This window comes from Astatotilapia calliptera, chromosome 17, assembly GCF_900246225.1.
Source record: "Astatotilapia calliptera chromosome 17, fAstCal1.2, whole genome shotgun sequence".
In the NCBI taxonomy this organism is placed as follows: domain Eukaryota; kingdom Metazoa; phylum Chordata; class Actinopteri; order Cichliformes; family Cichlidae; genus Astatotilapia; species Astatotilapia calliptera.
In genome coordinates this window covers 17,096,987-17,124,302 of record NC_039318.1, presented here as the reverse complement: position 1 = coordinate 17,124,302, position 27,316 = coordinate 17,096,987, and the positions used below count along the sequence as shown (strand labels likewise).

At 43.2% G+C, this 27,316-nt stretch overlaps 1 protein-coding gene across 4 annotated transcripts in view; it reads right to left on the bottom strand.

The window, feature by feature from the left end:
- Positions 1–6,320: 6,320 nt before the first annotated feature.
- The window catches only part of lrp6 (low density lipoprotein receptor-related protein 6), a 42,698-nt gene continuing 21,702 nt past the window's right edge, over positions 6,321–27,316 (bottom strand). The window contains exons 3-23 of one of the 4 annotated variants that reach the window (XM_026146611.1): positions 26,735–26,932; positions 26,458–26,654; positions 25,290–25,424; positions 23,210–23,606; positions 22,758–22,929; positions 19,056–19,272; positions 18,678–18,967; positions 17,206–17,432; positions 16,947–17,131; positions 16,493–16,819; positions 16,046–16,248; positions 13,793–14,004; positions 12,453–12,643; positions 11,596–11,805; positions 11,391–11,516; positions 10,351–10,596; positions 9,996–10,106; positions 9,407–9,637; positions 9,141–9,277; positions 8,639–8,736; positions 6,321–7,393 (exon numbers count right to left, since the gene is read on the bottom strand). In XM_026146611.1, coding sequence (XP_026002396.1) covers positions 7,093–7,393; positions 8,639–8,736; positions 9,141–9,277; positions 9,407–9,637; positions 9,996–10,106; positions 10,351–10,596; positions 11,391–11,516; positions 11,596–11,805; positions 12,453–12,643; positions 13,793–14,004; positions 16,046–16,248; positions 16,493–16,819; positions 16,947–17,131; positions 17,206–17,432; positions 18,678–18,967; positions 19,056–19,272; positions 22,758–22,929; positions 23,210–23,606; positions 25,290–25,424; positions 26,458–26,654; positions 26,735–26,932 — 4,411 coding nt within the window. In that variant the 3' untranslated portion in view covers positions 6,321–7,092. The remainder of the gene's footprint in view (positions 7,394–8,638; positions 8,737–9,140; positions 9,278–9,406; positions 9,638–9,995; positions 10,107–10,350; positions 10,597–11,390; positions 11,517–11,595; positions 11,806–12,452; positions 12,644–13,792; positions 14,005–16,045; positions 16,249–16,492; positions 16,820–16,946; positions 17,132–17,205; positions 17,433–18,677; positions 18,968–19,055; positions 19,273–22,757; positions 22,930–23,209; positions 23,607–25,289; positions 25,425–26,457; positions 26,655–26,734; positions 26,933–27,316) is intronic. The other 3 variants (XM_026146613.1, XM_026146612.1, XM_026146614.1) reach the window with 3 other exon arrangements.

Below are 27,316 nucleotides of genomic sequence, written 5' to 3'. Positions count from 1 at the left end.
ATCTCTATACCTCTTGATCTCAGCTGCAGCAACATCATGTTCTAATTTTGGTGCAGTATTGTCACTAGTAGAGGCAAACGTAGCTCCGAGCAAGTCCACCAATGCACATGGGGTCCTCTGTCTCTTTAGGGGTGGCCGAGGGATGGAGTCAAAGTTGTCTTTGATATGTGGGTGATGAGCCTCCTCTGTGGCATTCTCTTCCTCCACCTGTTTGTCAGTCTCCTCATTCTTTTGCTGCTGAAAAACATTAAATTCAAATAGTATTAATGTCAGAAAGTCAAAATTCAAATCCAAGCTTCACCCTGTTTTTCACTAATATTTGATGACAAATGTCATCAATATGCATTTTTATTTTTTTGCTTTTTACTTTATTCACTTGCTTATAACTTCAGTTGAATTTTTGCAAATAAATTAATTTATTTACTTACATTTTCTTCCTTCTTTATCACAGTCACCACAGTGTCCAACAGTCTGGAATAGGTCTCACTGGTCTCTGCTTCAGACAGGAAGGGCAGGTCCTTAAACCGAGGATCAACAGTTGATGCCAGCCATAGTGTCTCCCTCTCATTTACATATCTCTTTCCCAGATCTTCTGCTATGGCAGTCTTAATGTCCCTTACTGTCGGTGTATCATCAACACTTTCTTGTGTACCCATCACAAGCTTGGAATGAAGAGGAGCAATGATGGACAGGGTTGGCATACTCTCCTGTGACATCACCAGGGTGGCTTCCTTCATAGGCTTGAGTGCCCTGACAACTTCTTCTGCACATCTGATGTCAGATTCACTCAATGTGAAAATTTCTGCAGAAAGCAGAGCTGCACAGATGGCTGGTTGCTGTTCTAAAAATCGTTCTATCATATCATAGGAGCTGTTCCATCTTGTAATTATGTCCGTGATCAATCTGTGAGCTGGTAGCTGAAGGAGACACTGTTTCTGCTTCAACTGGTTGCTGGCTGTGGTGCTGCGCCTGAAAAAGGCTGTTACACGTCGGATCCTCCCGAGAAGTCACACCACGGATTGTATTTTCAGTGCTTTCTGTGAGGCGAGATTCAGACTGTGTGCAAAACATTGTATGTGCGTCATGCCTGCAAGTCTAGCCGCGAGAGCCATGTTTGGTGCATTATCGGTAACAACAACAAGGTCCTTTGCGTTCAATCCCCATTCAGCCACAGCGTCAGTTAGTAACGCTGCAATGTGCTCACCTGTGTGACTGTCATGCATGGCTCGGGTTTGTAGTACATGAGACTGAAGGTTCCACTGGTCCGTTATGTGATGTGCTGTAACAGTTACGTACGATTCAGTGGCTCTTGAAGTCCAAGCGTCGCATGTCAGAGCAACTGTCTCAGCCGAGCTGAGAGAGTCCAGCACTGTCGCTTTGACTTCTTGGTACAACTTTGGCAGAGCGATGTCCGTGATGTGTTGTCGAGAAGGAACGGTGTAACGGGGCTCCAGCATTTTAATCATATTACGAAATCCTTTATTCTCCACAACACTCAGAGGGCGCATGTCTTTGCAAATAAAAACAAGTACTGACTGCGTTATTTTTGTTGCACGAGTTGAAGTTGCTGGTAGTTTCGAAAAGTTAACTTCTTCAATTGTCCGTTGAGAGGGATCACCTCGTTTCGTTTTAAAATTAGCATTTGACGCTACGTCGCTATGGTGTCTAGACACGTGTGTTCGTAAATTTGTTGTGTTACCGGAATATTTGACTCTGGCGGTGCAGATTTTACAGACTGCATAGCTCTTGTCATAGTCTTTACTGCCTTCTTTTGTCCTAAATCTAAAATAAGTCCACACATCAGCTTTGAAAGCTGCGGGGGCCGGCTGTATCCTCTCCTCTTCAGTCATCAGTTAGCTAGCATCACACACGTCCACTGACTGTTCTACTTCGTTCTTTTGGCAAACTAGACGCTTCTACAGTTATCGCGAGACCTCGTTTTTACGTTATAGTAAAGGCGGTGAAAACTGCAAACCAGTGGCCGGAGTTTGAATTCCAACATACAAAAGAAATAAACAGTAAATGCATGTTATTTTTCAATGAAAAAAAATCGATAACACTGATTTTAAATATCGATTCAGTATCATTGCGTGAAATATCGCGATATTTCGTTGTATCGATATTTTCTTACATCCCTAGTAATAACAGAAGCGAAACGCAATATTGTGTCAGGACAATTCACTATTTATGCACAATAAATAAAGGAGCATAGCGCGACAATTTCTGTTCAGCGCCAGACTTGCTTGTAACCTATATCACCAATTATGTTAAGAAAAATGACGTATTAACTACTACAAAACTCTGACCTTTGTGGGAATGCCTGGAGCAGACTAACATGTGAGCTGGAGTGTTCTGAGACGTTATATTTGGTATATCCAGACCATCCGTCGGCTCTTACTTCGGAAACATGGCTTAAAAAAATTCTCTTCAACAATGTAATCCGATAAAAAAAAATAAAAAAACAACGATCTCTTTACCCGTCGGCTTCCCGTGGCTGTCATGCGACCGGCTATTGCAGTTAATAATACAACAGCTTCTTGCCATTTTTTTTGGGTTTCTTTTTATCGCTGTGTAACGGAGTTCAATTGAAAGCCTGCGCGCGCTAGTACCTCTTGCCACAAGTTCTCAGAAACCTTTGTGGTTTTATCCCTGAATGACGTCACATTTTCAATCTTTATCCTGGTGGGCCGGTCTCTAGTCAAAATGCCCGGGCCGATTTTTTGTCCCAGTCCAGCCTTGCACAGATTATCATTTCTTACAGTAGACAGTTGTATTCCCATTTTCTTTTAAACACAATAAAAGTTTTTGTTTTGTAAACATGGTTTTATTTCTGTTCTTAATGATCAGGCTAAGGATGCAAAAAATACTACAACTAAAAACAAATGCCTTAAGTCTGTGATTTATAGGTACCTTTTCATATTTTGATGTATTGTCAAATCTAAAGAACCACGTTTTTGGCATTTCTGCCTATTAAACATGAATCAGGACACAGATGCAGAGTTCACTCACTTTATATTTAACAAAAAGAGGAAAAAAAACAGCATTTGATGAGTTACAACAGCTTATGGTGGCAGCTGGATGGGCTGTACAGGTCCATCTGGTTTACAGGTAAAGCAGTCATCATATAAAAAACAAAACAACAAAAAATGTACAGTTAGTGGAATTTAAACGAACATGACGAACCAAATGTTGGTCGTCTCCATGAAGCACCACAAGATCAAAACAGATCCCGACAGTTTTCCTGTCGACCCGCCAATAAACTAACAAAAGTGCTTTTAATAGTTTTTTTTTAAAACACCTTTTTACATTTCTACTTCCTGGAACCATTTTCATCCACATTCCTCGCAATCTGCACAGAAACGTCCCTGGATCTGCAAAGCCTGACGGTAGTCAGAAGGGACGTTTTCTTGGTAAATTCCTCCCAAATACAACAAACAAACTAGAGCTGCTATATCTCTTTAAACCCAGATTTATCCAAATAATTTTATTTACCAAGTGGAATCCCATGTAATATTTATCAGGACAAATGACTCATCCAATCAGTAAACTCATTTATTCCCTCAAATGTTTCTTTTGTACCTTTTAAATCCTTAAACCTGCCATTATATGAAAAAGTTTTGACTCCAATTTCAGTCAAGCTTGTAGATTTAGTAATTCTTAACAGTATTTTCTTCACATTTGACTTCCCAGATCACAGACTTGACACAACAAAGACTTTAATAAGCTCAAACTCTTCATGGAAGCAAATGCCGATCAGAGGAGAACACAGAGGACCGAGCCGTTGCAGATTATCGAATCAAGGGTTCATGCTATGAGTTCTTGATTCGTGTCAGTCATCTTTTCTTTATCTGTCTTCACACAGTGTAAGTCAGCTACAATAGTTTGTACAGAAAAAAGTTTGATAAAGCTCAGAGAGCAAATGAGAACTTCTCCCAGAGCAGATCATTGTAACTAAAGAACAAAGAAGCTCTCGTACAGATGTGGACACATATCGAGATTGTTGAGGGGGAGTGGGCCGCTAAAAATACTAGGATAGGACAAAACCGGAGTGTAACAGTTTCTTAAAAGAAACTGCTGCTCTTTAAAGATAACAACAAACAGGCAAAGGGGCCTCAAAACCCAGAGGGGGAAGAAAAAAAATCTGAGATTAAAGTACTGTACTGGGTAATGTTATTGCATTGATGAGAATAGAATCTGCCCCCGCCAATGCTAATATGCAGATGATGTGATTATATTCATTTATCAAGTTCCTTAAACCCAGAAAAGCTGCTTTTGTCTGTGGCAGCTAAGCATCTGTACAAATATCTTAAACATAAAACATATTGCAGGGGTGTTTATTAGGAGGAAAACAGTTCTCACAGATTAATATATTGAGAAGTCATTAAACTGTAACATGTCTCTGAACTTCACTGGCTCTGTAGACGTTTGACCCCAGAATATCTTTCTACTTTCTTCAGATCATAAAGACAGTTTCTAAAAAATCCAGTGATGAAATGAGAAAACTTCAGTGGAAATATGAAATTCAGCTAGTCTCAACAGGACGCGTCAGAATAAAATCACTTTATCGCTACATGATACGAATTTTGTCAGTGACTGAAAATTTGCCCTCAGTCTCAGACTCCTGAATCTCAAAGTCCTGGCTTTATGTCTTTTTTTTTTTTTTTTAATACAAACTCCAAGATTAAATACTTTTTTGTTTTTGTTTTAATGAATAAAGGATGGGGACGGACGGACACAACAAAACAATTATCAAGCAAAAAAAGTATCAAGACGAACTGAAGTTTCTGCTTGCCAGTGGTTTGGGGTTCTGATTAAAATGTTAAAATGTCACGTTTTCACTTGCACCCTGTATTTGGATTCTGACGACAATAAGGTGAATAAAAAGCCAGAAAAGTGGCTTAAAGACCGACATTAAAAAAATAAAAAATGTGTAGAACATCAGATTGTCTTCAAATTCATGCTGGTGTTATTCATCTCCTACAAAAGCAGGAAGGGAAACGAAACTTCTCTGACGATTCATGAAAAAAAGATTGAAGTTCACTCAGAGCGTAAAGACACAAATAGACTAACAGACACGAGCGTCTCATGTTTCTCCTCTGGTCCCAACATCTGCCTCCACGTTGTTTGACAGAGAAGAGAGAGAGAAAAAAAAAAAAAAAAAAAAAAAAAAAGATTTGGCACAACAGTCCTTCAAACATCAGAGCAACTTTAAACAGACAAGAAAACCTGGATATGTTCTTCGACTGGACTGATGGGAGATTGTCACCGTAAGTTTGGAGTGATTTTCTGTAGAAAAATATAATGAGGCAATATAAAAAAAGACGGAATGAAAAGTACTGCAAGAATTCAATGGATTTACAATGATTTACTATATAGCTTATAAATACGTTATCTACACAATATGTGGTACAAAAATACTATATAGCATTTAGTGGGCACTGGATTTCATTTGTGTGTTTTTCCTCAAAGTAACAACAACATAAAAAAAGGATATGAAGCTGGTCAGGCACAACATCGTGTTCTTGAAGGGGAACGCTGCTTCCACACGTGAGGAAAAACAACAACAACAACAAAAAAAAAAAAAAACCCAAAACAGAAGTGGAAACTGAAGAGCGCCTCCTGCGTCCACTGTGCAGCTTTGGCTCGCTTCAGTTGCAGTCGGGCATGAGAACGTTTCGATGAGAACATAAAACACAAGCGTACGTTTTGGTTTAAATCCTGTCTGAACATCAACGGAGAGGTTTGAGGATGTGAGTCATGCTGCCTCAATGCGTTTGTGCCGTGTCTACAGAGGCTCCGGAGAGACACGAGCGCACATGTGAAAATGAGAAGGAAAAGAAAAGAAGAAAAAAAGATTCTTTTTTTTGTCAAGCACTGCGTGGAGGTCAGTGTGAGCACGACGGGTGCCAGTGGAAGTTTGTTATCCCGGTAAGTAAAATGTAACAGGGGCTCACACCTGTAGTTTATAATGCACTGCATGTAGGTTAATGGTGTAGTACCAAGCAGTTTGCAGTGAGAGCCGTGGAGCTGAAATTTGCTGAATATAATATGCAGACCTTACATGAAGTTTGCAGAGTGCAAAATATAGCAGGTATTGCGCTGCAGGTAGTTAAACATATGTGTCCATGTAGTTTGTGGAGGGCAAATATGAAGCTGCAGTAACTCACAAGGACATCCAAGTCAAATCCTTGTCATGACTGTAGTTTTCCCATTGACGCTTGTATTTGGCCTCATGCAGTACTTTGCAGCGCATTAGAGTTTGTGCCAAAACTCTCTGCAGTGTTTGACACTTAAAAAAAAAAAGTTCCTTGTGACAAACAGAAACAAAACCAAACCAACAAACAAAACAGAACAGAAAAAAAAAAAGAATCCACGCTCGTGTCGTCTCTGGGGCTCTCAGAGACTGGACCACAGTTGTTTGAACCCCTGCAGCGTCGTCGATACTCAGTGGCTTCTGGTTTGATTTATTGGTAAATATGTGCCTTATTGCTCAGACCGAGTGTCCTGGATTCGCAATCCAGCACATGACTCACACCCACACAGACGAACCGTTCAGTAAAAGAAGGAGAGGTAAGTTCAAATCAAAGACCCAGTACCACATTCTCTCCAGCCGCTCCTCATCCAGTTTACATGGTAACTACAGAGCAGCGCGGCGATGGGAGGAGCCTCCGGGCAGAGCTCTTCTTGTCCCTGTAGCTGTCGATGTTTTTTATATTTGGCATCATAAGTTAAACGTCCCATTGATTTGTGTGCTTTGTGTCCTTCAGCCTCTTTTCTCCTGGTTTAAGGCAACTTATATTTGTGATGATTTTAATAAAACCTTTTCATAAAAAATGTACAAATTTCTTAATACAAACCTCTATGGCATTATCAGTAAACACTGTATAGAAAATATATAAATATGCTTTTCTCTTTTCAATGTACAAATGTTCTGTAGCTCCCGGTTCACTTTTCCCTTTTTCGTCCTGCATCTCGCTCCTCCTGTTACATCAGTCTCTCTTTCCCGTTTTTTACCTCATATATGCACAATTGCTATTTACAGTGAGGGGGTGGAGCTGTGAGGAGGGGGTGGGGGATCACAGGGGATTTGGCTCATGAGGAGTCCGTGCAGGGCGACGGTGGCGGCGGATAGAGGTGATGGGAGTAGCTGCGCTCGGTGTAAGGCGACGGCGGGCAGCTCTCACAGTTCTCCTCCGCAGACAGGTACTGGCTGCGGGGCGTCGGCGGTGGCGGGAAAGGCTCTGAGTCGTAGTTGAGGTCGCTGGTGTAGCCCTTGGCGGTGGCGCTGGACTTGAGCGGCGCTCGGCGTCCCGGAGTGTAGTCGCTGTCGCACACGTCGGTACTGCAGGGGGTGGTGGGAGGGGCAAAGTGGCGGTAGGTGTAGGGCCGGTAGCTGAAAAAGAGAAACGGCAGAGTGAGAACAAAAAACACTTTTTTCTGCTTCTTTCACTTGGTGTAGAGAGGTCAAAGGTCACATGTGTTTTGCATGCTTGAAAAGCAGAGCAACAGCTCCAACTTGTGGAGAAAGAGTCAAATGCCCCCATGAGGCATTCAAGAAGGACGGAACTTCAGAGACAAGACGCAGACTGAGCTGTTGGGCCACAATGACAAGGTGTGTTTGAAGGAGTGAAGAACATTGGACCAACGGTCAAGCATAGCGGCAGTTCTGGAAATCATGAAGGAGGCCAACACCTCCACCTTTTGTGTACTGTGCTTAAAAGACGGGCCTGGAAACCAACCAATCTACCAAGAATTGTTGCTGAATATCAGCCAGAATTATGCCAAATGCTTGTTAATGGCCACCAAACGCACCTGATTAAATGTTAAAATTTGCACCTGAACCAAATATTTGGGAGGGGTGTACACATATAGCTGAGCCTGTGTGAATTAGAGAAAAACAAAAATAGATTTAAAATGGTAAATGGCCTGTATTTATATAGCGCTTTACTAGTCCCTAAGGTCCCCAAAGTGCTTTACATATCCAGTCATCCACCCATTCACACACTGGTGATGGCAGCTACATTGTAGCCACAGCCACCCTGGGGCGCACTGACAGAGGCGAGGCTGCCGGACACTGGCGCCACCGGGCCCTCTGACCACCACCAGTAGGCAACGGGTGAAGTGTCTTGCCCAAGGACACAACGACCGAGACTGTCCAAGCCGGGGCTCGAACCAGCAACCTTCTGATTACAAGGCGAACTCCCAACTCTTGAGCCACGATCGCCCCATGTCCTCAAAGGTTTATGCTATGCAAGCATTCTACTGGGGAGAAAGCTCCATGAAGTCATTAATGCCTCTTTACTTTATATGAATTCTTAACTTGAAGATGTCTGACTCTGAAAAAGTAGCAGACGCAGCTTCTTTCCACAAGAATCTAAATGTCCTCCTATATTAACACACACTCGGTCTCACGTGAAAAAATTGACACACAAAAAAAAAAAAAAAAAGGCCGAGGGTCCCTGAAGGCATCTCCGAGGGGTAAACATTCACATGTGTGGCAGGAATTCTGATTACATTTCCAAACCAGCTCCATTACTCTGGAATCCTCTGAATACACAACCAGAGCACTTCAGGGATTTCAGGAATTCACTGCAGCAGACGCTGTTTGGAAGTTCCTGACAGACAGAAGCATACAGACCTGTAGGATCTGTGCGTGGAGGGGCTGTTGGAGGAGTAGCCGAACTCCACTGTGTATTGGGAGCGGACCGTGGCAGGAGACGGAGGAGGGTTCAGGATCTGCGAACCAAAAAAATAAGAGAAATTTACCAATTTGACCCAGGACCAGAGAGTCCACAAGGAGAGAGGCTTAACATGCAGTGTTAAAAAGAGAAAGCTCAAATAACTCAGACACTGTAATGTTAGCTGCTTTTTAAATCAGCATGAATCCAAATCTACATTCAGCTCAAACCGAAAACAAAAAAAAATAAACAAATAACTGTTAATAACTTCACTGTTTCATTCTTTAACAAAACCTAAAACAAAGAGTTGTTCCTCAGACAAATAGTGGGGGGCAGCGTTTGCTAGTTTAGGCTAATTTACAGCACAGTCACGTTTCCAATCAATCAATGGATCCAGCTAAGGACAGCAGGTAGAGTCTTATAGAAGGAAGTGGGGAGAGTAAGCGTGTGTTTGTCTCTCACCGGTGGGAAGTACGTTCCCTTTGTGCTGGATGAGCTGCTGGATGAAGCCCCGGTGACGTGAGCGCGATCATAGGGCGGGCCGCTGCTCCCACCCATGATACTGAGGGAGCCAATCACAGACTTCCCCCTGGACATACCTGTCGATGGGTTTATACACAAAAATCAGCAGCTATTTATTAAATAAAACATGAATTTCAGATTTTTGGTCAGTTTGAGAAGAGCAGCGGGGAAAATTTGCCATGTGTGACCCAGGATGACATCATCACCTGGCAGCGAGCTGGACAGTGAGCTCGGATGCGGCACGTATCCCAGTGGCACAGACGACGGCCCGTGAACCACGAAGTCGTTGGTGACCGTTTCGCCGTCGTCCTTCATCTGAGGACAGAGGACCCTCTGACACACAAAGTAGATGGCGCCCACCACAAACAATGCCATGACCACGGCCACGATGGAGCCGATGGTGTTGTGAGGAGGCGGCGGTGGCTCCTCAGTTGGATCTGAAATCACAGAAGATTTTTTATTTTTATTTTCTATGGAAATATAAGTTCTAGTTATTATTTTACTAATATAAGATGGAGACAAAGAACTGATTCAGCTTTGGTGTCACACACACACACACTAACTCTTGGTGTACAGTAAACCTGTGTGGGTATGTGTGTACCCTAACTCTTGGTGTAGTACACGTACGTATTTATTCATAACTGTTAGACGTTTTTCTGTTTCAGTGATTTGAAGTCTGACAGAAGCACCACAGCTAAGATGTTCCCGCAGGTCAGAACACAAGTGATCAGATTAAAAAAGATAAACCGGATCAAACTGTTCGGATGTTTTGGATGTTTGTGTTTGCAGACTCACAGCAGCCCGTCTCGTCTGAGTTGTCCATGCAGTCCATGTTGTGGTCGCACTTCTTGTGCTTCCCAATACACTGGCCGTTGAAGCAGGTGAACTGATCGGCGGGACACCGAACTGCAGACAAACATTTAGGCAAAAGACGCTCAACAGACTTGTTACAGCTGCCGTTTGTGGTCGGGCCACTGATATTTAAACACTGTGGCTCCTTTGACTTTTATTTCAGGAGTGAAGCGTTTAGAAATTATCAAACAAATGTTGTACACTCTCACAGGTACACACACACAAGCTTTGAAAATTAAATCGCTGAGGAATTAAAGTTTTACTTTGCGGCGATCCCGCCTCAAAGATTCTGTCTTACCCGGCTCACCTTCACACTTGTTCTCGTCAGATTTGTCCTGGCAGTTGATCTCTCCATTGCAGCGAAGGCTCAGTTCGATGCACTGCCGGCTATCGCACTGGAACTCTGAGTCGGAGCAGACCGGACAGTCCTCCTCATCGCTGCCGTCGTCGCACTCGGCATAACCATCACAGCGCCAGGCCTGTGGGATGCAGTCCACCTCGCCCGACGTGCAGGAGAACTGCTCCGGCGAACAGGTGGGCGGCTCTGAGGACGACGCAGACACTGGTCAAACCTTATATTAACGTTGAAACTGTATTCAAATATATGAATATATATCTATATCACATATCTATCAATATCTACATCAGGGCTGTGCGATATGACCAAAATTTCATATCCCGATATAAGACATTTATTAAAATTCTGTGACTCTCGGGCAACTCGACTTGCATGAAGTGTTTTCAGCTGGGCGTCGTGCACCTGGAGTTGAGTGTTACATAAGCTCAAACAGCTGCAATTTTCTTTGTGAGTATTTATTACACGGCGTGTTGCGGGGGAAAACCTGTTCTTATGTTTACTTTTTAGCACATGACGTGCTTCTCGTCTGTAAACACTCTGCGTACTCTTTCACGTGATTCGGTTTATTTTGAAAAACCTCAACAGGATCTACAGCTTTATTGTGAAAGGTTTATGTGGAAAATAAACATGCGGACAGCGGAGCCACGCAGTGCATTTATCGTCGCTGTTGCTAACGACAACGCACAAAAACAGTCGCTTGTCCGTCCGTAGTGTGGTTATATTAAATATAAGAGAAAGAGAGAACTTTAAGAAATTAATTCTACAGTGACCATCAAAATGATGAAAAAATATTGCCGTAAACAGTTTATTTTGTGTCACCACAAAATAAACAATAGGCTAATTTGAAATGATAGACATTTTCCTATCCGATATATATCGTTATCTCAAATAGCCCTTATCTATCTATTTTATTTTACTGAGAGGAGGGTTGCTCAAATCTTTGAGCAATCTTTATTAATGCTGATGATTTTATGCTTCACCTCCACATGAAAGCTCGTCGGGCAGCAGCACCAGGTGAACAGGACATGAGCAGCGCGTCGTCCCATCTCCTTTCACGATGCAGATGTGAGAGCAGCCGCCGTTCTCCCACGTACAAGGATGTTTACCTGGAAATCGCAGAGCTCAGGTGAGCGCGGTTTCAGTTTGAGTTTGATCTGTTAAATCGTGCATGTAAAGCGGACTCACTGTACTCCCTCATGTCGAGCTCGTGGACTGCGTGGATGTCACTTAAGTAGGCGATGCGGGCCTGGATCTTGGTCCGTCCCTCCCTCGTCGTCTTGTCGATGCGTTCGATCATCTGCTGCTGTTTGTCGATCCAGTACAAGTGGTTCCCGAAAACAGTCAGGCCCACGGGCTGCAGGATGTTCGAGTCCGCAATCACGATGCGATTGGCTCCTAAATCATTTCAAAAAAGTGCCGGGAAAGAAAAAAAAGAAAAAAAGAAAAAAAAAAAAAAAGAACAAGGTTGTAGGGCAAAAACTTCAGGAGCAAAGAAACGGGAGAGAAACTGAGGGGTGAGGCAGAGGGGAGGTGGGAGGATGGAGAGCGATACACCGAGGTCAACAGCCTGAAAATCTGCTCATCGAGGCGGAGTCCCAGAGGCACAAAATTCACAAGAGAAAAAGGATTCACGGCAACCTGCAGCTAAAATCTGCAGGGCCGAGTTTCCTTTAGGAGGAAACATTTGAGGAACTGAACAGTTTACATTCCTGCCGGCCGGCACGCGGCGCCGGAGAATCACAGGAATGCCGGTCTCCACACCAACCCCCACCTCCGCTGATTTCTGACATTCATGGAGGTTTGTTTATTTCCTGTTTAGGTTCGTACTGCTGAGCATTAGGTTCAGAATCCACAGGAACAGATTTGATTTGAATGTGCAGCAGGATGAACTCCAGTTTTAAATAAATTCCTTTAATATCTTCAAAGCTGAAAAACACCAAACTCAGTTTTTAAGACGAACTCTGAGCCTCTGGTCAAGCTGCAGTAAACAGTAAAATATTTGGACAGGTGACACTGAAGTGGACCCGACGGCCCCAACTCACCCGAGAGGTCACTGCTCTCGATGCGCCGCAGGTCTGAGTCGACCCAAAACAGCTTCCCCACCTCGTTATCGATGGCCAAAGCAACGGGCTTCATCAGGCCGCTGAAGAAGAGCACCTCACGCTCTGTACCGTCCAGCGCCGCCCGCTCGATCTTTGCGGAGCGCTCCATTAGATTGGTGAAGTACATGTACCTGTGGGGACATAATGTACGGGCTGTGAGGACAAAGACTGGAGGTTTGTACACGTTCTCCCTCTCGCTGCTCTGAAGTTAACCAGAACATCTGCAGACTTCATCTCTCGACCACAAGGCCTGAAACTAACCTACAATTATGGCTCAGAGCGAGCGAGCGAGTCAGAGCCAGTGAACTGCAGCAGCCCGACAGAACAAACATGGAGGACAAATTAGAGAGTGATTAAAGGCAGAGTGCACACACACACACCGCCATACAGACGACCTGCAGGTGGGTCAGGTGACATTTTCTGGATCTAAATCAGATTAACTACAGAAACACAGGAGGATGAAAGAGCTGATTTACAACCAGGAATCATGTTAATGTTTATCATTCAAGTGTTTCTCAGCTGTTTAATGTTGAATCCTGAACAGATTTCAGTTTCCATAACGATTTTTTTCAGCCTGGGATGGTGTAAACAAGGAAGATGAAGTACCCCACAGTATTTGTTCCAGTTTATTACCATTACATGCCCATGCTACAAATACTGGGTGTTTTTGTCTGTTGTTAGGTGGTTGCTAGGCAAGATGATAACATCATAATATTTGATCTAGAGACAAACGTTCAGGGTTTGATTTATACTTCTGTGTTAAACCTACACCACAGGTCCATCTCACCGCAACCTGATGCTTTCCAGAAACAAAGATTCAACTCATACACAACAAAAAACACAAGAATCTGAAGAAATCTAAAAGATTTCATTCCTGTATTATCCTTTTGTGTTACACATTTCGATGTTTTTTTCCTCGCTACCTAGCCTGACCTGTCTCCCCAATGTGATGTTTGTGTATTGTATGGTCTGTCATCTCGGTTGTGGGCAAAAGACCTGCAACTGACAAATAAAGGCTATCTCATCTCATAGTCTCTCATTTGAACAAAAAATGTATTTATCGTCACTTATATTCATATATGAATATACTGTTATTTGTAAAGGATTTAATAATATTTATTACGTTGTGTTTTTGAGCCTATGTGGCCATGCTGACAGGGATGTGCATTTACATTTGTTTTTGTTTTGTCATTTTTGACTGGCCTGAAAAAAGTGCCCTGATGATGATGATGATGATGTAATGATGGCGATTACTGGCGTGAGGCCTCACTGGTACTGACCCTCTCTCCGGGTTGACGACAATGGCCCGCGGCTTGTCGTGCTCCTCCCGCAGCACCACACCGACTCTACTGCCATCGATGCGGGTGACGTTGATGACGTTGGTGACCTCGCTGGTCCAGTAGATGAAGCGGCTGTAGATGTCGATGCTGAGATCGTACAGCTGCAGACCCTGACTGTGTCCGCCCAGAGAGCCCGACACCACTGTCATGCTCTGGAAAAACAAACCAGAAACGGGCAGTTTGAAATGTTTAATCTGTAAGAGACAAATGAAGGTTGTTTTTACTGCCCACACGCACAAAATGTCCTTTTTTTTTTTACATATTTATTTGTTTTATGTCTTTTTTTTTTTTTTTTTTTTTTGCCTGTCCCGTTTGGCTCTTTTGCCATCAGAATTGTTGTCTAAAGGCAAAGAAAGATGCCCAACGGATTTACTTTACCAAATTGACCATCCCAGCCTTGCCATAATGGTCCATTTGATTCACCTTTTATTGTTCATTTTATTTTCACTTACTGAATACGGGACAGACTTACGCACAAAATGTCCAAAATGACACCAGCACACCAACACCCTCCATCAAGAACGACATCAAAGTGGCGACATATCATTTGCACGTGCTCACACATGGCCCTCTCCTCTCTATAGATGCTGTCACTAAGGTCGTTTGCGATGTTTATTTAGGAATGACTTGAACTCCCCCTGAGAAAACTGCAGGTTTAAGGTTTCTGTCTCATCTCTCTGTTTACGTTCAAAGTTGAAGATTCATGAAAAATGTCAAGACATTAAACTGTTGCAGTTTACTGAAACTACAATATATCCCATGATGCTCAGAGCTGATTATACAAAAAAATAATGCTTAACAAAAGCCAGATTTAGTCGTTAGCTTGTTTCTCGTAGTGGATGTAAACTGTCTCCATTTCTGTTTAAATGTGGTGAACTCATCAGGTTATGAATCGTAAATGTTAAAATTAAACTGATAATATTAAAAGGAAATAAATCTTGACTTTTCTGGGTCTGAAACAGCGCTTAAAACAGTATGAAGGTCAAATTGACTTCTGCACATTTACTACAATTATTGCAGTGAAAACTGCTCATGGGGCTCAGACGGGACCTTATTTTATATCCAGTGAGCCCGTCGTTTTCTTTTATGGCACCGGTTATCCGGTCCTTAAGTCTGACGTCCAAACTCCGCTTCAGGTCCTGAAGTCAAACGAACACTGCAGCATCACTGAGAGTTACAAACTGATTAAATTCTTTCTTCTTTGATAAAAGGATCAGTGTGCTGCTCTACCAGGGGTAACAATTAAGTGTAAAATCCAGGCATCCATGAAAACAGAATTTATCAAATTTAACAGAGTTAGAAGTTAGCAGGGAGTTGGCTCGCTAGTTTCCACCTAAACATGATATAGCATGTTCTGACAGAGTTTTGTGAAAAAATCAAAATGTACAGCTCTGCTATCACTTCCAACATAATTGAAGCCAGAAAACTAAACAGTAGTGACGTTACTAAAGTTGAGCTAGCTGGTATATAATGATGTGCTACCTGGTGGCTAGTGACACAGCTATGTTAGCATAACATAAACATAGTGAAGCTGGAGGATGAACCTTTTTCCACTCGATAAAAGTTAACGTGAGAGTTCCCGATGGTTAGAGACAAATGTAATCGCATGGCAGGATGCTGTAAACGGACCAAACTTCAGTCAGGAGAACTACTGAGATAATCCATCCACAATATGAGGTTAGTCATTAATATACTGCTGCACGGGCTGGGCTGTAGCTATATCATAAGGTTTTAAAAACTGTGCTTTAAAATGAGTAGTGGTACACAGTGATCACTGACTTTTTTTTCTTTTTTCTTTTTAGGGGCTTGTTTAGATTAAATAGAACAACATACAAAACATTAAAACATGTTAAAAACAAAACAGCCTTAATAAACAGCAGTTTGGACCCAGAAGCAGGGTTCATACCCCGTCACTTAAAGACCGGATTCATGTGTGTGTGCGGTGATTGGAGTATTTGTAGCGAACTTATGGTAGTGGTTACTCAACATTAGCAACACACCTATATTTGAATCTCTTTCATGTGAATGTAGGAGACAAATTTAAGTTTCTTATAGAAACAGACTCTCCAACTGTCCAAAAACACTTTCAGTTCCTCTGGCAGTTTTGATCTGACTGTTAACTAAAACCACCAGAATCTGGATTTTCTCCCCAGGGACCGGCAGTGGTTCCAGTTTTTCTAATGGATGCAGTACCTGGTTCCCGTCCTCCTGAGCACGGCGGATGACATTTTGCTTGGAGTCGATCCAGTACAGCTGCTTGTCCAGTGGGTCGTAGTCGATGGCGCGGACGTTCCTCAGGTTGTGGATGGGCAGGATGATGTCAGGGCTCTGCTGCTCATCAATCACCATGCGGTTGATCGCTGTCTTCTGGCTGAAGAGCAGGAAGGATGTGGGAGCTGAAAGACAGAAACACGTCAGACAGAATTCTTAGAGCTTCTGTGGGGCAGAAACAGTAAACAAAGATAACTCAAGCTATCAAGCTCAAACTTCAGCTGAGTCTGAGATGTCCCATAAAGGCCACCATACAGAAGTCAAAGATGACGCTTGCCGTTTCAGTTATTTTATTTCTCTCTCAATCTAGGTGTCAAAATAACTCTGCATGATGTTTGTATACATGCAGGGGTGTAAGCGTCTTCTCACCGCTGCAGGTCTTGTTGTCATAGTTGAGGGAGAAGTGGGCGGGGCAGCCGCAGACGAAGCTGCTGACAGGGACAGCAAGGCAGAGGTGGGAGCAGTGACCGTTGGTGGAGGCACAGGCGTTCCAGCCGCCCTGTCTGGACGAGTGAAACACCAGGATGTCCATGACGTAATCCAGGTGACCTTGGATGACAGTGCGGTTCTGCCCGCTGGTCTTGTTGGCACGCTCAATGCTGCGCTGGCTCCAGTCTGTCCAATAGATGTAGTCTTGATACTGGGTGAGACCGAACGGGTGAGGGAGGTCGTCGGCAATCACCTCACGGTCGAGACCTAAAGGGGACGAAGAAGTAAAAACTTTGATGCTTTCTATCGTTTATGTCACACAACACGAAGTGCGCTCTGCTACTCTAACATGAGCTGAATGGTTAGGTTGGCAGTTATGAGGTTGAGAGATTACCCAGCATGTTGGAGGACTCGATCAACGTTGTGTCCAGGTCGGTCCAGTACAGGCGGCGCTCTGCGTAGTCGATGGTGAGTCCATTGGCTCGCCCCACATCGGCCACCAGCGTGATCCGTCCTGTCCCGTCCATGGCCGCTCGGTCGATCTTTGGCTTCCCCCCCCACTCTGTCCAGTACATGTACCTGCAGAGAGGAGACAGGTCAGCACAAACCACACCCACCATCATGACCTGCAGACCGCTTCATGCGGTTCTCACCCTTCGGCCGGATCCAGAGCCAGAGCTCGGGGACTGTCCAGATCCTTCCAGACCAGAACCTGCCGGTGCTGCCCGTCCAGTTTGGCTACCTCAATGCGGTTCGTGCCAGTGTCAGCCCAGTACAGGTTCTTTCCCAGCCAGTCCACCGCCATCCCCTCCGGATAATCCAGACCAAATTCCACCACGTGCTCCAGAGCGCTGCCGTTCATGAAGGCCCGGCTGATGGTCTGCACAGGTCAAAGGTCAAAGTAAAGACTGGATAAACAACAGCAGTTCACAATAGGCCTGGGTATCCTCACTGATTTCTAGAATTGATTTGATTTGATTAGATTTTGACTCAGACAGTCAGAAATATCATCATTTATCAGTACTGAGACTTGAGAGACTTCATCAGAGGTGTGAGCATCACAGCAGATGCCTTTGTGTCAAAGTAAATGAGGATAAAACACAGAAAATCATGAAGGAGATTTTCCTGGCCTGGCTTTTTATAGCAGATAACCTTAAAAATATTCTGCTGTAGATCAAAAACTGAAGAAAAGCAAGAATCAACATATGGACATTACCTGATGCTACTGAAGCAGAGCAAAGTTACAGAGGTTTTATTAAGAGAACCAGCCAAGCGTTTTGCAGTTTGGCAGAATTTTAGTTTTAATTTCTTTGGTATTAAAAAGCAGAAATGAGGCTTTTTTGTTGGAGGTCATTTTTAGAAAACAAAACAAAACAAAGAAGTGACCGACAGCACTGTAAACAACGGTAGACTAGTGCGTAATAAGCAAGCAAATAATACAGAAAACAGTGGTTTGAGATGGGAAACACTTCTTGAAGTACAATTAGAGAGAACTGCCCAGGAAGTGTGATTTTATCATGATGGAAGCAAAACAGCAAAAGTAAGAGGGAATTTATGACAATGTTCATCAAATGTGAAGTGTAGTTTTGATCTTCTTTTGCTGCTGGTTCAGTGAATTTTGGTTGGAGAATGACAAAACCTGCAGCTTCAGAATCAGTGAGCTGTCTTTTTTTGCACCGATGGTGTGTCCATGTACATGCCGTCAGGTGAGAAAGCCGACATCTCACACATTCTGATGCGCAGGGTCCGAGCTTTTTGTTTACATCTTTGTGTGGAATTCGTTTACCTGCTCTCATTTGCCGTTTTAGCTGTTTGGTGGTTGTTGAAATCGTTTTGTGAGCTTTAACCTCAAATTCTCGCGTTTCTGGCAAATACATTTATATTTAGAAAATGATTCAGGATTTAATGAATCGATAGAGCTTTATTCACGCTAAAATTTATTTTTGAAACCCACCCCTAGTTCACAACCAAGGTTCTGCTCACACCAGGAAGTGTTAGAGAGAAAGAAGAAAAAAAACTAACAGAAGAAAAGATTCAGACGACGTGAGGAAGAAAGAAAAAAAACAAAAAAAAAAAAAAAAAAACTGAGAACGACTAAAAACAAGTATGTGAAAATGAGTCCCACCTTCAGAGTGATGTCGGTCCAGTAGATGCGATTGTCGGTGACGTCAAAGTCGAGTGCTGAAGCCTCCTTGACACCAGTGAGCGGGATGGCAACATTGTTGCTGTTGGTCTCCAGGGAGATCCGGCGGATGTCTGTGTGACGAGAGAAGAGCAGGAAGGCCTCGGGGACGATGCAGGTCTTCATGTCGGCAATAAGCTCCAGGCCGATGGGACAGCCACATTGCACGCCCTGAGGCTTGTACAGACAGAGGTGACTGCAGCCGCCATTATCATCCGCACACGGGTTCGTACCTGAGCATGTGAAGCAGAAAGTTAGCATCTGGGGAGAAAATGGGGAGGTTTATTTGCTGCAGACCAGACCATCATCAGCTGGACTCACCATAAGCTTCATGTACATTCGTGGCCTTGAGGCCCATGAGGTCGGGTAGCTGGTCGATGATGAATTCTCTCACTGCGGTGCGTTTGTGCACGCACTCGATGCTGCGCCGCTGCCAGTCTGTCCAATAGATGTAGTCTCCAAGCAGGGTGAAGCCAAAGATGTGAGGAAGCTTGTCCTCCACCAGCACCCGTCGCCCCGTCCCATCCATGTTCATCACCTGAAAACACAAGGTAAGAAATTATAGTCTGAAGGAGAAGGAAGACATCAGGGGAAGAGGAAAAGCATAATAAAGAGGAAATATAAAGGAAGAGTATGAAAACAAAGCCAATAAGTGGAAAAATGGAATAAGTACATAAAGACAAAGAGGAAGAAGTGAGAATAAAAAGAGGAAGCCAACCTCCAAATCAGAAGATAAGAAAGAGTAAAGAATAAAATGAAGATATAAACAAAATAAGGAGAAGATAAAAAGGAGGAAGAAAAATGGGGATAAAATTAAAAAAAATTAATTGTTATGGTTTGAATAAGAGTTTGATGTTTGCTGTATTAAAAGTGCTGACACCAGCAGGAAGAGTTTATAAACCTGCTTCCAATGCAGGTTGCCGCATTTCCAGTATGTTTAAACCAGCATCAAACTATAAACTGAAAGTCCATGCAGTCGCCAAGTTCCTGTAAAACAAAGGGATGAGCAGAGAACAGACCAGGTCCCATCACAGAACATTTCCTCTAGCCAGTGCTGCACAGATGGGGGGTTGGGCAGACTCACTGTGGATACAGAGCATGCTCATAAGGGCTCAGGCGTCCTGGCAGCACATCGCAGAGCCACTAATTAGAAGCAACAGCCGGAGCAAACAAACAACAGCAGCATATGGGTGCCACATTTCCTCCTCTTCTTCTTCTTCTGCTCTCACACAAAATTTGACATCTCACTTCGACAAATACCAGGACAGAGTGCTGTAAAGACCCACTCCACGGGACACAAGCACAGAAAAACTCACACATGAAGCTGCAATCGATTAAAACAAAGACTGAATTGACGTTACAGCCTCCACACACTGACGCACCATCAGAGGAGCTCCAACACACCTCCATCAGCACCACCAAACATGATGCATAAGGACTGAGTCACTGCAGAAACCATGTGGACCCTCAACACCGCTCATTTAACCATTAATTACACTTAGCCAACAACCTAAACGACTTTATTACTTTTAGCTTAACATTTCAACCATCTGTGACTTTAATGATTCATCTGTTCATGTATACATAAATATTTTTAACTTTTTAATAATAACAATAATAATAACTTTATTTATAAAGTGCTTTCAAACAAAGTGCTGTACAGCTATTTGAAAATAAAAAGATATACACTAAGCCACTTGTCTTTAGCTCCTGACTAGCTTACTTTAAGCTAGTCATTTGTTAAATTAGATAAATTAAACTTTTTATCCAGCACGTTTAACATTCAAAAGCCAACTATATGCTACTATTAGTTAAATATTTATGTTCGACTGTTTCTAATTGTTTCTCTTTTAAATCACCAATTCAACCTGCATACTCATAACTTAGCTGTTTCAAGTGTTTATCCTTCAGCTAAATATTTTATCAGAGAAAATTTAACTTAACCCAGTTATTGTTTTTTTAATATCATTAAACTTCTGAGCTGTACGTGCAGGTTAATGCAGTTTTTCCTGTATTCTCTTATATACACTGTTAAAAGTTCTTTGTGTAATTAAACCATGAAAAATAAAAGCTTTACATTTTCATGAGCCAGCAGACCAAAGCACAAAGAGTAAAGTGAGAGGAAGAAAAACAAAACATCGAACCCAAGACTCATTTTTAAAGGCAATTCTTTTTTTTAACTGCAGCAGTGTTGGTGAAACAGGCGAACACATGAAGAGGAGTTCACCTCGATAAGATCATTTCTGAAACATGCAGGGAGGCTCAAAGTGTCAACAGAGACAAATATGTGAGGAATTTGCAGAAAAGAAAAAACAGTGAGGCCTGTAATCTGTATAGCGTCCTTCCACCTATCAGTGCAGCGTGGAGCAATGCGATTCGCTGCTCCCAGAACAGCCCCTGCGTGGCCGGCTGCCATCTTTCAAAAACATCTCCACACACTGGGCCTCGGAGGAACGTGGTGTATAAATATAAGACGAAGTTTCCATCCTCAGCCCGACGGCCTCAGCCAAAAGGTCTCCGCTGGTTTGGGAGTTGAGACCGCAGCGCGGCGACGGTTTCAGATTCTGGGTCTATTCTAAACAGAGCCGACCGCAGCTGGAGCGCAGGCCGCAATCGGAACCAGATGTGGGATCTCACCGCAAAAACTGGGTCCTCGGAGAAACCCGGGGGGGGGGGGGGGGGGCAGAGGCCCCTCTGCCGGGGCACTGCCAGGCATCAACATGATCTCTGAGGGGGGGGGGGGGGGGTTAAGAAGGGGTTCAGGTGGGGTCAGATGAAAACCAGAGATATAAAATCAGCTACAAACATGACAGCATGGCGTGAGGATGCAAACCGCAGAGAGAAAGAGATCAGACTTTTACTTTCAGACCCAGCTGGACGGTCGACACCGAGCACAGCTGCCATGAGCACAAAGTTTCACAGCTCTGCGACGAACAGAGAGCTGAAGAGACCGTCCAGTTGCAACGTTTCCTCTCACAGGAAAAAAAACAAAACAATAAAACATCAGCAAACCTTCAGGAGGCCATTTGAAAATAAAACTGTAAACCATTTTAATGTTCATTGTTCACTCTAGTCACTAGAGTGAACAATGAAAAACATTCAGAGCATAAAAAAAAGCACTAGAGTCTAGTGCTTTTTTTATGCTCTGAATATTTTTAGTAGAAAATAACGTCAGCACCAGATTATTTAAAAGGGCAATCAGTGAACGTTATTCTGAACGTTATATATTTGCTTGTACTGTTCCTTGAACGAGTCGCTCACCGTCACAAGTTTAGGGTGATTTCATGTTCAGTTCAGCTGTGGTGGTTTGAATATTGGGCTATTACCAAAAATCTGGCTTAATGGCAGAATCTGAAGTTAGATTTTTTTTTGACAGGTTGAAATTACTGAAATTTTTAATTTCTATAAATTTATAATGATGCTTCAAACAAAACCCAAAAAACAGCCCAAAATGAGTGTTGAGTCAGGAGAAGAACGACTTCACTGTCATTTTATGTTCAGATCTACAACATCACAAACAGGAATCATAATTTCACAATAACTGAAATATTTATTCAACTGTTTAACCTGAAGTCCATGTTCCTCATGTTTTACCTGTGCCTGCATGTAAAGCACCATTACCACCAACAGAAAGCAGTAATGTACCTAACAGCTGTTTACCAGCTAAGATTAACCAACAGAACAAAAGCACTGCTAACTACAAGGCTGGATTGATCTAACAGTCCATAGTCAATATCCTTGTCTTTCACATATTTGCTTGACATGCCTGCCTCCAACACAGATTATTTTACATACAGGACAGCTGGTGGTGTTTCGAGTGGCCCTATAAGAAGACTTGAAGCTCTGTGCTGACAAAAACTAAAAGAACCTGTGTGAAAACTGTTCCCACCACCCTGTTTAAAATTGACAAAAGATTGAAATCATAAAGGTTGACTTTTAAGAATAGCAGATCAGAGAACCATCAGGACACCAAGACTAAAGAATTCTGAGCATCAAAGTAAAATCTGGAGCTCAAACACAAACCTCGATCTTGTCCGTCTTGGCGTCTCCCCAGTAGATTTTGCGTTCTTCGTAGTCGAGTGCGAGGCCGTTGGGCCAACCCAAAGACGTGTTCACCATCACCACTCTCTCCATCCCATCGAGGTCGGCCCGCTCGATCTTCGGCACATCACCCCAGTCGGTCCAGTACATGTACCTGAAAAACAGGAGGGGAAAAAAACTTTAACCTGACCTTGTTGGTTTAAAGGAGTCAAACACCTGAACTTCTACAAAGAACGTTTTAAAATGATTTCACAGAATTAAACTCTGAAGTTTTGTTTGCAATAACTCCAAATATGAGATTCAGATCTTTGAAATCTTTGATTGAAGCCTCATCTGAGAATTTTTAAAATCCTGACATATGCTTATAAATATTTTGTGCCTTTATTCAGATCACAAAACTCTCTCCTTTATTTTCTTCCAGATGTTAGACTCACCCAGCCACGGGGTCTAGAACGATGGCTCTGGGCTCATCCAGGTCCTCGGAGATCAGGATCTTGCGCATGGTACCATTGAGCCGGGTCACCTCGATGCGGTCAGTCCCAGTGTCGGTCCAGTAGAGGTTCCGAGCGATCCAGTCGACGGCGATGCCGTCAGGGTGGTCCACTTGAGATGTGACCACGAACTGAGCGTCACTGCCATCCAGAAGGGAGCGGCGGATGGCCTTCACATCGTCATCGGTCCAGTAGACGTATCCCTCCACCGGGTCATAATCGATGGCAATGGCGTGACGGATGTTGTCCACCTGCAGGATGATGTCAGTGAAGTCTGGCATGTCAAGAGAGATTCGCCTCAGGTCAGTTCGCCGGGCGAGCAGCAGCATCTCCGTCGCACCTGAGGAGGAACACATAGGTTAGAAACAGGGTCAGAACATCATCACTCAAAGTTTTTTTTACAATTACATTACTGCATCACCTTTAAAAAGATGCCAATTCAAAGTAATGAAGATATCACAGCATTAGAGTTTCACCTAGGCTAGTACAGTATTCATAAAAATTGAGATCAGCAATTATCAACATACTTACTGATAATTTTATAGACCATCTATGGTGTCGTAATAATAACACATTACAGTGGCAGCCTGAACCATTTTTCCATCTCAGCTTTCAACAAGTATGAAGCTGTTTGGTAATCCGCCCACAGCTGAAAATATGACCCATACAAAATTTATCCACTCTGGACCAAGTTTAGACCTCGAATACTGCAGAGAACTAAAACTAAGTGTGATCATTTTGGTCTTGAGTAAAACTGAAATGTAAAAACTGTCCAGTGAAAATCTTTAGCCTTGTTTGAGACCATTATGTCTGCCTTCTTTAAAGTTAAAAGAAATGTAAAAGATATTTGAAGGTTTTGATATCTTACATATAAAGAGCAGTGTAAACCCTGAAGGGGAATTACTGCAGGTCTGAATCCACCTGGTGAAGATTTCCTTTCTGTTAGCACACAGCTAATTAAAAACATGCACAGCAGAAATGAACCCTGGGGCTCTGTGTGAAGGACTTTTACTCGCAGTCCTGATATAACACCTGACTTCATTTCTTTAACATTCAGAGAAGTAACAAACATCGACCCTTCAGCTCACCCCCCTTGGCTGAAATGGTTAAACCCCAGCAGTGAAAGGGGGCATTGTCTGCAGGGGAATCATGTGATCCCGTCTCTCACAAAGGCCTCCCCGCCTTCAAAACTCCCATTGCTCTACAGGCGAGGGTTACTGAACCCGAAAATGTAAATAAAAGGAGGCAGAGGGCGGGGAAACGTCGGGCTGCAGTTCAAACGGCCGGCCCCGCTCATGGAGGCGGATTACCATAGCAACAACAGGTCAGCCCAGCACCACCTTCTGCTTGTACATGACTACGATGAAGAAGAGAAGGAGGAGGAGGTGGAGAGTGGGAGCGAGCACATTATCAGGAGTTTTTAAATTAGAGGAAAAGCTAATGAGGTTTGGCACCAGAAAATCTGCCGGCTTCTCTTCAAGCAGGAACAAAAAGCTCAAACACACTAATGAATCCAATCTGCGTGCTCGGCCTGGATCCTTGTAAACAGTTATACAAGCTCGCATTTTGTGCTTTTTCCCTTTTTTCTGGGTGAAAATAAAAGATAATCTGCATGCATCGACGTTGCTCACTGACGCACTTCAGGAAATATTTGGACTCTTTTTCGGTTTCCATTCGAGTGTTTCTGAAGCCAAAATGCACATTTTGCGAGTTTAATCTGACTCTCTGGATTATATAGACCTAAATATACACCAACCACCTCATTAGGAACACCTTTGCAATCTAAGGTAGCTGAGCTGTAGCACAATTTCTTTGTCCTTATGTTTGTCTGCAGTTTTTGTTTTGTTATTAGTCAAAGTCCAACTTTTGACTTTACTATTAAACCCAGACTAAAATGCTTCAGGTAAAAGACAAACAAAGAAACAAACAACAACAAAAAAAACAAAACCCTGAAAAACAACGGCTAAAAATTGACAGATTGCGTCAGGAACCGACAGACAATGAAGGCGGAGAGCGTTCTTACCGTCTCTGCAGGTCTTGCCGTCCTCCAGCAGTTGGACCCCAGTGGGGCAGGCACAGCGATAGAAAGGCCTGACAGGTGAGAGGAGGCAGAGGTGGGAGCATCCTCCATTGTTCAGGGAGCAAGGAGTATTCACTGCTGCCACGAAAGGAAAAAAAACAAGAAAAAAAAAATCCAGTTACCTTCAAGTTACAGCCTCAAAACTGCACTTTACCCTCAGCACGACCCTCAGGAAATCATTCATGTGTTCCAGATGACAGCTCTTACATCAGACACTAAAGGATAAACATCAGGCAGAGAACTGTGTGTTTGGGTGGTCTGCATGTCGCTACAGTGACATAACACAAGCAATTGTTTGGCATTTGTAATCATTTAAAAGTAAAAATGTGTTTTTCATTTTGAATACGTAAAAGTCCACTTTTAAAAAAAACAAACAAACAAGAAATTGACATATAGAGACCTCGCTTGTTTTAAATTATCTTTTTATGTTTTAATAAGATCATCTTCACTGAAAATAGTTTTAATGACTCTAACAAGGTTCCTGTGCACTTTTCAACAACAAATCAAGGACTTTTTAGGAACAAAACAGAAATCTAAACAGCATTTTCACAGTACAGTGATACCAAATCTGTCAGTGCTTGGCTTTTTAATTAGTGCCACATGTTCTCAGTGAGGAAACTTTGCTGTTGTTTGGCTTGAATTAACACGGCCAAGCTATTGTTTGCACAAACCACAACACCTCGTTGGGGTTTTTAAAGGATTTTCTAGAGCTTTTTTTTTTTTTTCCTGTGAATAATTTAACCCCAAGTATAAAAATACACAAGACGAGGAATCTGACTGTGTTTCAGATTCTTTATCAGAGAGCCAACAAAAACATTTGTGCATAAATCCGATGAGGTTTGCTGCAGCTGGAGCTTCACAGACTCCACATGTTGGATATTCTCACATCTGGTTGGAAGGATGTGCCTCTGTTCAACACCTGAAGGGCTCTGTGCTCTCCACAGCCTGAAAGAGGACTGTCTGATCACAGATGAGGACAAGTGAAGACCGAGGAAACATGCAGCTGTTAAACACATCTGCAGAGAGGCCTGGTTTGTTCTTTTCAAAGCTCAGATTCTTACCCGAGTGAGTCAGTGAACATGTCGGAGGGGATGAAACTGTCTGGACTCACCGGTGGGTTGTCTCTTGGTGCTGAAGACGTGGATGTCCATGGGAGAGAAGATGTTGGAGTGGACAACACGCTGGCCACCTCCTGTCTGCTTTCTGCATGAGTGGATGGAGTGGGTGGTCCAGTCAGTCCAGAAGAGCGTGTCCTCAAACAGAGTGAGGGCAAACGGGTGAGGCAGCTCACCTTTAACCACCACCTCCCTGAAAACACACAGCATGTTACGGTTTTGAAAAAACTCATCACCCAGCTTCAAAAACCCTAAAGGTGGCGCTGCATATACCTGAAGGAGCCGTCCAGGTTGGAGCGGTGGATGAAGCTGTGCTTGGCGTCGGCCCAGTACAGTTTCTGCTGGCTGTAGTCCAGCGTCAACCCGTTGGGCCAGTAGATCTCCTTATCGATGATCATGGAGCGATTTGTCCCGTCCATGCCCGCCCGCTCAATCTTTGGGATCTCGCCCCAATCAGTCCAGTACATGAAGCTGAAGACACAGAAAAACGACCATCACAAAGACACGAAACACTAATCACTCCACACTAAACAGCGTGCCCACACATTGAGAGACAAGTGAAATTCACACATGCACCTCATCGTTTTCCACAAACTACTGCAGAACCAGCACAGCTCTCAGCTGTGCAGTAAAAGATGGGTTTTTACACACAGCAACATAACCTACAAGTTTTGACTTTTTCATTTTAAACCATCATTTTCATGAAATGAGACTGATGGTCAGGCAATATAAATTTTAGAGAACCTAAACATCTTCCCTCCCTGCATTACATCATTCTCCACTGCTGTGCGCAAACTACTGGCTGTTATCTGTTATTAATCTGTGCAGGGTTTCTAAATAAACTACAGGAACATC